Source organism: Cherax quadricarinatus, chromosome 1, assembly GCF_038502225.1.
Source record: "Cherax quadricarinatus isolate ZL_2023a chromosome 1, ASM3850222v1, whole genome shotgun sequence".
NCBI lineage: Eukaryota > Metazoa > Arthropoda > Malacostraca > Decapoda > Parastacidae > Cherax > Cherax quadricarinatus.
Window position 1 is genome coordinate 53722917 of NC_091292.1, and position 12472 is coordinate 53735388.

At 40.3% G+C, this 12472-nt stretch overlaps 1 protein-coding gene across 1 annotated transcript in view; it reads left to right on the forward strand.

The window, feature by feature from the left end:
- The window catches only part of LOC128705131 (kinetochore protein NDC80 homolog), a gene marked incomplete at its 5' end in the record, with an annotated part of 74970 nt that extends 65848 nt beyond the window's left edge, over positions 1 to 9122 (forward strand). The window contains 1 exon segment of the mRNA XM_070082267.1: positions 8691 to 9122. Within this exon segment, the coding sequence (XP_069938368.1) occupies positions 8691 to 8886 (196 nt within the window).
- Between the last annotated feature and the right edge of the window lie 3350 nt (positions 9123 to 12472).

Here is a 12472-nt window from a genome sequence, read left to right on the forward strand (position 1 = left end):
TTCTAAAGAAAAATTGCAAAGGTTAGTGGATGAGTTTGGGAATGTGTGTAAAGGTAGAAAGTTGAAAGTGAACATAGAAAAGAGTAAGGTGATGAGGGTATCAAATGATTTAGATAAAGAAAAATTGGATATCAAATTGGGGAGGAGGAGTATGGAAGAAGTGAATGTTTTCAGATATTTGGGAGTTGACGTGTCAGCGGATGGATTTATGAAGGATGAGGTTAATCATAGAATTGATGAAGAAAAAAAGGTGAGTGGTGCATTCAGGTATATGTGGAGACAAAAAATGTTATCTATGGAGGCAAACAAGGGGATGTATGAAAGTATAGTAGTACCAACCTTTAACCCTTTGAGGGTCGACAGGCCCTCTCCGAAACTCGTTCTCAGGGTCGGCCAAATTTCTGGAAATGGGAAGTAAAAAAAAAAAAAAATTATTTTTTCTTATGAAAAAATAGTTTTTTTTTTTTCTAAACATTATAGGCTAAACAAAAAAATTTTACCGTCAATACTTACCGAGATATGGAGGCGTGAAGTTTGCCAAAATTGAACAACATCTGGTAACATCGCCGACTGCCGTCACCCGGTATTTTTCTATTTACTTTTTTATGTACTATTTTCAATTATTTTTCAATTTTTCTTTTTCTGAGTAACTTTTATGGCCTCTGAGGCCAACATGATCAGTATTTTGTAAGTTATTTCTTTTTCAATACTACACAATAAGGGCGTAAACACTGTTGTCATTATTTTGTTTATAGAAAATATTTACACAAACAAACGATATGAAATGTTGTTTATTACTATTTTTCTATATTTTATATACACATATACAGTCACAGGGAATGTTTCTAGAAGTTCTGCAGCCTGTGGAACTCTTTGAAACATGGTGTCATGCACAGTGGTGTTTTACACTCCTCACACATAAAACGAGTGTCTCTGCGTTGTTGTGGGCGTTTTTTTGTATGTGCACAGACGTAACACCTCTTCTGAGCCTTTTTCTTGAAAGCAGTAGCAGGCAGTTTTACCAGGAAGTGATCACCATGCTTCAGACGAGCAGGTAGTTGTTGATAATTTGGTGGGCGGTCAATTGCAGGTGCTGTTCCTTGGTACTTGAATACTATTTGTCTGATGACAGACAAACAGAATTCGCCGTACTGTGGTTTGTTTCTGGTCCTCATCTTATACATATTATAAGCATTGAGCATGGAAATGTCCAGAAGATGGAAAAACAGTTTGATGTACCACTTATAACTCTTGCGAACACAATCAGCAAACCCAATCTGCATGTCACATTTGTCCACTGAACGCATGTTGAAGGTGTAATCAATCACAGCTGCAGGTTTTAGAATGGGTTCATTGCTCTCTCTATGCTGCCTGCCACTGTCTGCCATTTCATTAGGGTGAACTGATGACAACAGTGTGACATCTCGTTTGTCATGCCACCGAAATGCCATGATGTCATTGGCAGCAAACGCCTGCACCTCACCTCTACGAGTGCCAGCGTCAAACCTGGGCATATGTTTCCGATTTGCACGCACTGTGCCACACACATCTGTCATGTTCACTCGCAAAAAATCACTGAGTGAGGGGCTTGTGTACCAGTTATCTGTATATAATATATGCCCCTTACCAAGGTATGGTTCTATCATTGTTCTAACCACATCACCTGAGATGCCCAATAACTTCCTGGTATTTTGCAATGTATAACTTCCAGTGTACACAATAATATCCAATACCAGACCACTGTAACAATCACAAAGCACAAACAACTTTATACCAAAGCGTTTCCTCTTGCTTGGTATGTACTGCTTGAAAGAGAGTCTTCCTTTGAACAGAATCAAAGACTCGTCAATTACAAGCTTCCTGAAGGGATAAAAATGCGTACTGAATTTCTCTTTCAGATACACAAACACATTCCTAATCTTATATAACCTGTCAGTTCTGTCAGGCCTGGTTTTGTCTGAGAAGTGAAGCATACGTAACATTAGCACAAATCGATTCACTGGCATTATATCACTGAAACCTGGGGTTGCAATCAGGCGGTCTGTTGACCAGTATGATTTCACTTTGTGCTTATACACATGTGGCATAAGCATTATTGTGGCAAAGAAAAGATACATCTCAGCCACAGTTGCCTCCTTCCACTGGTGTAGACGTGATTTTGGTGAAAGTAATGTGTTTGCCATGGTGTACTCGTAGTATGTGTTGCTTTCCATGACAATACTTTCCATCAGTGGTTCGTCAAAGAATAACTCGAAACATTCCAGTTCAGTGGCATTGTTCCCAAGTGTACAAGATGGCCGTATTCCACTTTGGCTGTCATCAAACTGGTGGGCATTTGGAACAAAATTGACAGCTTCCTGCCAATCCCAGGTGCGGTCTGCTGGTGGGTACTGGACAATGACAGGTGGTTGTGGTTGTGGAGGTTGTGGTTGTGGAGGCTGGTGTGGTGGGTGGGTGGGGGATGGTGGCCTTTGTTGTAGATCAGCTGAGGCAGCGGCGTGGGTGGCAGCATGGCCCACTGCTGGTGCCTCACCGCCGGCACCACTACCACCACGCACATTTTCCATCCCAATTGCAACAGTATCATCGTCATTTTCACTGTCTGTTCCTGTTGTACAGCCACGGGATGTACTCCGAGATGCACTCCTTCCCCTTGGAATAGCATATGGCACACTACCAGAGCGCATATATCGTCGTATATACTGACGCTTCACTGGGGAATATTGCACTTCACTATCACTACTGGAACTAGTTTGAAGAGCTTGTAGTTCATATTCACTATCACTATCATCACCCATGCTCTCATCTGAGTCTGGGATTTGGGAAAATAGAAGTTTCCTCTTGGATTCTGGTACAACTGAACGTGAACAAGACGGCCCAGCACCAGAGGTGGAAGGCTGAGGGTCGTCTGGGTTTTCCTCACTATTACCGATATTATGGTCATTAGTTTCGGTCAAAACCTCACCAAAACCTTGAAACTCATCTTCACTGGCACTTCCATCTGTATTAGAACTGTCACTGGGGAACAAAAGTGTCCCAATTCGCCGAGGAGTGAGGAGCTTCTTACCGCGAGGCATGGTGGACATTGTTTACTAAGATGGCGTTCCCACAATGCACCACTGGGTCCCAGATTTTTTTTCTACCGCGCTCACCGACCACACAGACCCATTCTCTCACATCTAGGCCTACCAGCCTTTTGCCGCGAGATTTGACTGCGCTAGAATTTATGCGTACTAGTACGTCAAAAACCCCTGCGCATAAGCCGTACTAGTACGTCCGAAACCCTCAAAGGGTTAAAATGTCACCGTGGTTGTTTAATATATTTATAGATGGGGTTGTAAGAGAAGTAAATGCGAGGGTCTTGGCAAGAGGCGTGGAGTTAAAAGATTAGGAATCACACACAAAGTGGGAGTTGTCACAGCTGCTCTTTGCTGATGACACTGTGCTCTTGGGAGATTCTGAAGAGAAGTTGCAGAGGTTGGTGGATGAATTTGGTAGGGTATACAAAAGAAGAAAATTAAAAGTGAATACAGGAAAGAGTAAGGTTATGAGGATAACAAAAAGATTAGGTGATGAAAGATTGGATATCAGATTGGAGGGAGAGAGTATGGAGGAGGTGAATGTAATCAGATATTTGGGAGTGGATGTGTCAGCGGATGGGTCTATGAAAGATGAGGTGAATCATAGAATTGATGAGGGGAAAAGGGTGAGCAGTGCACTTAGGAGTCTGTGGAGACAAAGAACTTTGTCCTTGGAGGCAAATGGGGAATGTATGAGAGTATAGTTTTACCAACTCACTTACATGGGTGTGAAGCATGGATGATGAATGTTGCATCGAGGAGAAAGCTGGAGTCAGTGGAGATGTCATGTCTGAGGGCAATGTGTGGTGTGAATATAATGCAGAGAATTCATAGTTTGGAAGTTAGGAGGTGGTGCGGGATTGCCAAAATTCTTGTCCAGAGGGCTGAGGAAGGGTTGCTGAGGTGGTTTGGACATGTAGAGAGAATGGAGTGAAACAGAATGACTTCAAGAATGTATCAGTCTGTAGTGGAAGGAAGGCGGAGTAGGGGTCGGCCTAGGAAAGGTTGGAGGGAGGGGGTAAAGGAGGTTTTGTGTGCAAGGGGCTTGGACTTCCAGCGGGCATGCGTGAGCGTGTTTGATAGGAGTGAATAGAGGCAAATGGTTTTTAATACTTGACGTGCTGTTGGAGTGTGAGCAAAGTAACACTTATGAAGGGATTCAGGGAAACCGGCAGGCCGGAATTGAATCCTGGAGATGGGAAATACAGTGCCTGCTCTCTGTAGGAGGGGTGTTAATTTTTATTATCACAAAAAATAGAAGATTTACCGTTATGCAGACTAGTGCATTAGTGTAAAAATGATATAAATAATATTGGCGCACTTTTGAAAGATTATTAGACTCGCCAGTTGACATGTATTGGACGCTTAGTATGATTTGTTTGCTTTTGATCTTTGGTAAAAATCGAACATTTCTGCTACTTTGAGCTCAATTTCAAGGTACTTTTCCTTGTAAAACCAGTCAAAATCATCTCAATTTCTGTAATATGTCTTCCATTCTATAAAATGAGACCAGGAAAACTAAAATACAACAATAAATACCATGCGAAAATATAGTGCAAAGTCGTTGTTTTAATCCAAAAACACGGTCATTTTTTTTTTTCTCATTACGCATTGTGTGCTGCAGGATTTTTTTTTACTGCGCACACTGACCACATAGACCCATTCTTTCATATGTAGGCCTACCAGCTTTCTCTCACTAGATTTGAAGGCGCTAGAATTTGAGTACTAGTACGTCAAGGACCCTGGCACATAAGCCATACTAGTACAGTGGACCCCCGGTTAACGATTTTAATCCGTGCAAGAGGGCTCATCGTTATGCGAAATAATCGTTATGCGAATTAATTTTCCCCATAAGAAATAATGGAAATAAAATTAATCCGTGCAAGACGCCCAAAAGTATGAAAAAAAATTTTTTTTACCACATGAAATGTTAATTTTAATACACACAAACTGAAAAAGGCATGCACAATTACATGACACTTACTTTTATTGAAGATCTGGTGATGATTGATGGGATGGGAGGAGGGGAGAGCATTATCTTCTTACTGTTTAGAAGGGGAATCCCCTTCCATTAGGACTTGAGGTAGCAAGTCCTTTTCTGGGGTTACTTCCCTTCTTCTTTTAATGCCACTAGGACCAGCTTCAGAGTCACTGGACCTCTGTCGCACAACAAATCTGTCCATAGAGCTCTGTACCTCCCGTTTCTTCAAGACTTTCCTAAAATGGGCCATAACATTGTCATTGAAATAGTCACAAGCACGGCTTGCAACAGCTGTGTCAGGGTGATTTTCATCTATAAAGGTTTGCAGTTCAAACCACTCTGCACACATTTCCTTAATCTTTGAAGTAGGCACAATGGATTCCACAACTGGCATAGGCTTCTCAGGGTTAGCCCCAAACCCTTCAAAATCTTTCTTAATTTCCATACTAATTCTCACCCTTTTTACCACAGGGTTGGCACTAGAAGCTTTCTTGGGGCCCATGGTCACTTATTTTCCAGAAACACCACCGAAAACACTGTAATAATACGAAATATTCCGAGTGTATGCTTGGATGTTACCGCGGAGGCTGGCTGGTAAACAATGGGACGGCCGGCACATGTGAGGGCACATTGGACGCGTCTCGGACGAAAATCGGTATGCGGGTTTTTAATCGGTATGCGGGGCAAAAATTTTGCGATAAAAGTAATCGTTATGCGGAAAAATCGCTATGCGATGCCATCGTTATGCGGGGGTCCACTGTATTGCCAAAACCCTGAAAGGGTTAAATGTCGATGAAGAAAGGGAGGCAGTAATTTCATGCACTGGACAGGGAGGAATAACATTTTTTAGGAGTGAAGAAGAGCAGGCTGTGAGTGTGGGGGAGGCATGTAAGGCATTATGTAGAATGAAAGGGGGTAAAGCAGCTGGAACTGATTGGCATCATGGCAGAAATGTTAAAAGCATGGGGAGATAGTGTTGGAGTGGTTTTGTATTTTTGTTGAATAAATATGTGAAAGAGGGGAAGGTACCTAGGGATTGGCAGAGAGCATGTATAATTCCTTTATATAAAGGGAAGGAGGACAGAGATTGTAAAATTATAGGGGAATAACTTCACTGAGTTGAAAGCCTGTAATTGTTTTACATGATGGTAGGTTTGCTGGTGCCCTTTTTTCTGTCTCGTAAACATGCAAGATTTCAGGTACGTCTTGCTACTTCTACTTACCCTTAGGTCACACTACACATACATGTACAAGCATATACAGTGGACCCCCGGTTTACGATATTATTTCATTCCAGAAGTATGTTCAGGTGCCAGTACTGACCGAATTTGTTCCCATAAGGAATATTGTGAATTAGATTAGTCCATTTCAGACCCCCAAACATACACATACAAACGCACTTACATAATTGGCCGCATTGGGAGCTGATCGTAAACCGGGGGTCCACTGTATATACACACCCCTCTTGGTTTTCTGCTGCTTTCTTTCTAGTTCTTGTTCTTGTTTATTTCCTCTTATCTCCATGGGAAAGTGGAACAGAATTCTTCCTCCGTAAGCCATGCGTGTTGTAAGAGGCGACTAAAATGCTGGGCGCAAGGGGCTAGTATCCCCTTCTCCTGTATAAATTACTAAATTTTAAAAGAGAAACTTTTGTTTTTCTTTTTGGGCCACCCTGCCTCGGTGGGATACGGCCGGTTTGTTGAAAAAAGAAATATGTGAAAGAGGGGAAGGTACCTAGGGATCTGCAGAGAGCATGTATAATTCCTATATATAAAGGGAAGAGGGACAGAGATTGTAAACATTATAGGGGAATAATTTTACTGAGTCGAAAGCCTGTAATTGTTTTACATGATGGTAGGATTGCTGGTGTCCTTTTTTCTGTCTCATAATCATTCAAGATTTCAGGTACGTCTTGCTACTTCTACTTATACTTAGGTCATAATACACATACATGTACAAGCATATATATACACATGCCTGTGGGTTTTCTATTTTCTTTCTAGTTCTTGTTCTTGTCAATTTCCTCCTCTCTCCATGGGAAAGTGGAACAGAATTCTTCCTCCGTAAGCCATGCGTGTTGTAAGAGGCGACTAAAATGCTGGGCGCAAGGGGCTAGTATCCCCTTCTCCTGTATAAATTACTAAATTTAAAAAGACAAACTTATGTTTTTCTTTTTGGGCCACCCTGCCTTGGTGGGATACGGCCGGTTTGTTGAGGAAAAAAAAAAAGTTTACTCTGAGTATCAGGTAAAGTGTATGGTAGGGTTATTGTTGAAACAATTAGAGGTAAGACAGAAAGTAGGATTGCAGATGAGCACGGAAGCTTAAGAATGGGTAGGGGATGTAAACAGCATTTAGATAAAGGTAGGGAAGTTTTCATTACATTTATGGATTTATAAAAGGCATATGATAGTGGATAGGGGAACAGTGTGGCAGAGGTTAGTGTATGGAATAGGTAGTAAGTTACTATATGCTGTAAAGAGTTTTTATGGGGACAATGAGACTCAGGTTAGGGTGTGTAGGAAAGACGGAGATTACTTCCCAGTAAAAGTAGGTCTTAGACAGGGATGTGTGATGTCACCATTGTTGTTTATCATATTTATAGATGGGGTTGTAAAAGATGTAAATGCTAGGATGTTGGGGAGAGGGGCGAGATTAAATTATGAGGAATCGGATACTTTTTGCTGCTTATTCTGGGCTTTTGGGGGATTCTAAAGAAAAGTTGCAAGGGTTAGTGGATGAGTTTGGGAGTGTGTAAAGGTAGAAAGTTGAAAGTGAACATAGAAGGAGGTAAACGATAGAATTGATGAAGGAAAAAAGGTAAGTGGTGCATTGAGGCGTCTGTGGATACAAAGAATGTTATCCATGGAGGCAAAGAAGGGAATATACGAGAGTATAGTGGTACCAACGCTCTTACATGGGTGTGAAGCATGGGTTATAAGTGCTGCAGCAAAGAGGTGGCTGGAAGCAGTGGAGATGTGTCTAAGGGCAATGTGTGGTGTAAATATGTTCAGAGAATTTGTAGTGTGGAAATTAGGAGGAGCTGTGGAGTTATTAAAAGTATTAGTCAGAAGGCTGAAGAGGGGTTGTTGAGGTGGTTTGGTCATTTAGAGAGAATGAAACAAACTGGAATGACTTGGAGAGCATATAAATCTGTTGGGGAAGGAAGGCTGGGTAGGGGTTGTCCCCTAAAAGGTTGGAGGGAGGGGGTAAAGGAGGTTTTGTGGGCAAGGGGCTTGGACATCCAGCAAGTGTGCATGAACATGTTAAATAGGAGCAAATAGGGAGCAAGGTAATATTTTGTGAAAGGATTCAGGGAAACCAGTTAGCCAGACTTGAGTCCTGGAAGTGGGAAGTATAATGCCTGCACTTTGAAGGAGGGCTTTAGGATATTGACAGTTTTGAGGGACTTATAAACTGTTGTATCTGAGAGCCTCGGCAAAGACAGCGATTATGTAAGAGTGATGGTGTAAGTGATGAATGATGAAAGTTTTGTCTTTCTTTTTGGGTCATCCTGCCTCTGAGGGAAGCTACCGACATGTTGATAAAAAAAAAACTGTATAGTGACTTAATCTTTAAGTTTTTTACTAGTTAATCTTGAAATGCTTTTTTTTTTATTAATTTGAACAGGTTTGATGCCACAAAAGCTCGTGTTGAGAAACTTGCTCATGATGGGGCAAAGTTCCTGACAAAAGTTTGCACAAGTTCACTGGCATACTCACAGTTGATGGAATCAGAAGCTGAATTGTTCAAGAATTCTGTGGATAAAATGGGTGAAGAGCTCCTCAGATCAATAGCGTCCGATGACAAGGTACAAGAAGACTAGTAAAAAAGGATTAATTTTATTTTCTAATATTTTATTTTTACATTATGTAATTGAGCAGTTTTTAAATATTGTATATGCATCAAGCTTGAATAAAGCCATTTTAGAGCATATGTTTATTATTTTTGCAAGGAAAAAAATGTACAGAACACATTTTTATGTGCATAGTTTGCTTTTGTTTATAAAATGTAGCTGATCAGTTCTATTTAAACATTAAAAAAATATATTGTAAGTTGCCAGTATTTTTTATTTAACCCATAAACGGTCCAAGCAGATCTATGTTCACATGTGTAGTGCTACAAAAGTAAATCTACATTTTTTTTACATATTTTCAAATATAACAAAAAAAAAAAAGTAGATCAAAGTTTTTTTTACATATTTTCAAATATAACAAAAAAAAAAAAGTAGATCAAAGTTTTTTTTACACATTTTCACTATAATATATTTTTAAATACAGATACAGTGGGCCCCCACTTTTCAGCCAGTGTGGAAATCGTACAATTCGGGTATTGCGCTCTTTTTCTTTCAGAGAAATTTTCCCCCAGGTTTTGTACATCAGCTCATAAAAAGACTGTTCCAGACGCGTCCACCTGGGCTGCTCATATGTTCGTGAGTCACTCTTGGGCACATTTTAAATGTCTTATTTTAGGTTAACCCCTTAACTGTCCAAACGTAGATCTACGTTCTCTCGCCCAGCACTCCGAATATTTTGAAAATTAAAAGAATTTTTTTTTTTTTTTAAGTGAAGAGGACATTTTTTACATAAAGTAATGTAAAAAAAAAAAATTCCTGAGTCAGTACTTAGAGATATAAGGCCGCAAAGTCGGCACTTGTCACTCATCTGACGGCAACATGAAGCACTGCCACTTGCAGATGTGTTGCTGATATACCTTTTTCTCATTTTTTTTTAATTTGTATAATTTTTATGTTCTGATAATGACAATTTGTAGTAGTTCTTGTGATTTCATAGTTAATCTTTGTTGTGATACTAATATTAGGTACTGAAGTAGTGCTCAGATATTCACAAACACAGTGACAGGTGAAAATTTTTACCTACCTTAGTAACATACTGTTGTCTAGGATTTTTTTTTTTTATTTTTTATTTTTTTATAAGCAAGTCTGCCGTCTCCCACCGAGGCAGGGTGACCCATAAAGAAAGAAAATCCCCAAAAAGAAAATACTTTCATCATCATTCAACACTCGCCTCACTCATACATGATCGCTGATTTTGCAGAGGTGCTCAGAATACAACAGCTTAGAAGCATATATGTAATAAAGATGCACAACATATCCCTCCAAACTGCCAATATCCCAGACATCTCCTTGAAAGATCAGGCAATGTACTTCCCATTTCCAGGACTTAAGTCCAGCTATATAAAAATAACCGGTTTCCCTGAATCCCTTCAATAAGTGTTACCCTGCTCACACTCCAACAACTCGTCAGGTCCCAAGTACCATTTGTCTCCATGCACTCCTATCTAACACGCTCACGCACGCTTGCTGGAAATCCAAGCCCCTTGCCCACAAAACCACCACCACCCCCTCCCCCCAACCTTTTCGAGGACGACCCCTACCCTGCCTTCCTTTCCCTACAGATTTATATGCTCTCCATGTCATTCTACTTTGATCCATTCTCTCTAAATGACCAAACCACCTCAACAACCCCTCGTCAGCCCTCTGACTAATACTTTTATTAACTCCACACTTTCTCCTAATTTCCGCACTCCGAATTTTCTGCATAATATTTACACCACGCATTGCCCTTAGACAGGACATCTCCACTGCCTCCTAGCTGCAGCATTTATAACCCAAGCTTCACACCCATATAAGAGTGTTGGTACTACTATACTTTCGTACATTCCCTTCTTTGCCTCCATAGATAACGTTTTTTTGGTCTAGACATACACTTCAACGCACCACTCAATTTTTTTTCCTTCATCAATTCTGTGATTAACCTCATCCTATATAAATCCATCCACTGACACGTCAACTCCCAAATATCTGAAAACATTCACTTCTTCCATACTACTCCTCCCCAATTTGATATCCAATTTTTATTTTTCTAAATCATTTGATGCCCTGGTCACCTTACTCTTTTCTATGTTCACTTTCAACTTTCTACCTTTACACACACTCCCAAACACATCCACTAACCTTAGCAATTTTTCTTTAGAATCTCCCATAAGCACAGTATCACCAGTAAAAAGTAACTGTGTCAAATCCCGTTTTGTATTTGATTCCCCATAATTTAATCCTACCCCTCTCCCGAACACCCTAGCATTTACTTTTACAACCCCATCTATAAATATATTAACCCGTAAACGGTCCAAACATATATATACGTTTTTACCGCTAGTGCCCCAAACGTATATATACGTTTTATGTGTCCTACATTTAACATTGCCACGATAAGCCTGAGTCGCCTAGACATGTGAGAAAAGGTGTGAGCACTCACTGTGCACCATATTAAAATAATTGGGGATGCCTGGGTACCATATGCTCTTTTTTCCTATTAAAAACAACAATGTTTTTTTCTCAAAAAAGTTGGGGCAGTACGGTAGTGAACGTATATATACGTTTGGACCGTTTACGGGTTAAACAACCATGGTGACATTACACATCCCTGTCTAAGACCTACTTTTACCAAGGAGTAATCTCCCTCTCTTCTAAACACCCTAACCTGAGCCTCACTATACTCATAAAACCTCTTTACTGCATTTAGTACTACCTGTTCTATATATTTCCAACATCTGCCACATTGCTCCCCTATCCACTCTATTATATGTCTTTTCTAAATCCATAAATGCGAGGAAAACCTCCCTACCTTTATCTATATACTGTTCACATATATGCTTCAATGTGAACACTTGATCTACATATCCCCTACCCACTCTAAAACCTCCCTGCTCATCCGCAATCCTACATTCTGTCTTACCTCTAATTCTTTCAATAATAACCCTACCGTACACTTTTCCTGGTATACTTAGTAAACTTATTCCTCTATAATTTTTACTAGATAGTAGGTTGGTAGACAGCAACCGCCCAGGGAGGTACTACCGTCCTGCCAAGTGAGTGTAAAACGAAAGCCTGTAATTGTTTTAAATGATGGTAGGATTGCTGGTGTCCTTTTTTCTGTCTCATAAACATGAAAGATTTCAGGTACGTCTTGCTACTTCTACTTATACTTAGGTCACACTACACATACATGTTCAAGCGTGTATATATACACACACACACCCTTCTGGGTTTTCCGCTATTTTCTTTCTAGTTCTTGTTCTTCCACCGTATGCCATGTGTGTTGTAAGAGGCGACTAAAATGCCAGGAGCAAGGGGCTAGTAACCCCTTCGCCTGTATAAATTACTAAATTTAAAAAGAAAAACTTTTGCTTTTCTTTTTGGGCAGCCCTGCCTTAGTGGGATACGGCCGGTTTGTTAAAAAAAAAAATATAAAAATTGACAGGGCAGGGACTAAACATGCTCTCTGTCAATCCTTAGGTACCGTCCCCTCTTTCATACATTTATTAAAGAAAAATACCAACCACTCCAACGCTACATCCCCCCTGCTTTTAACATTTCTGTCATGATCCCG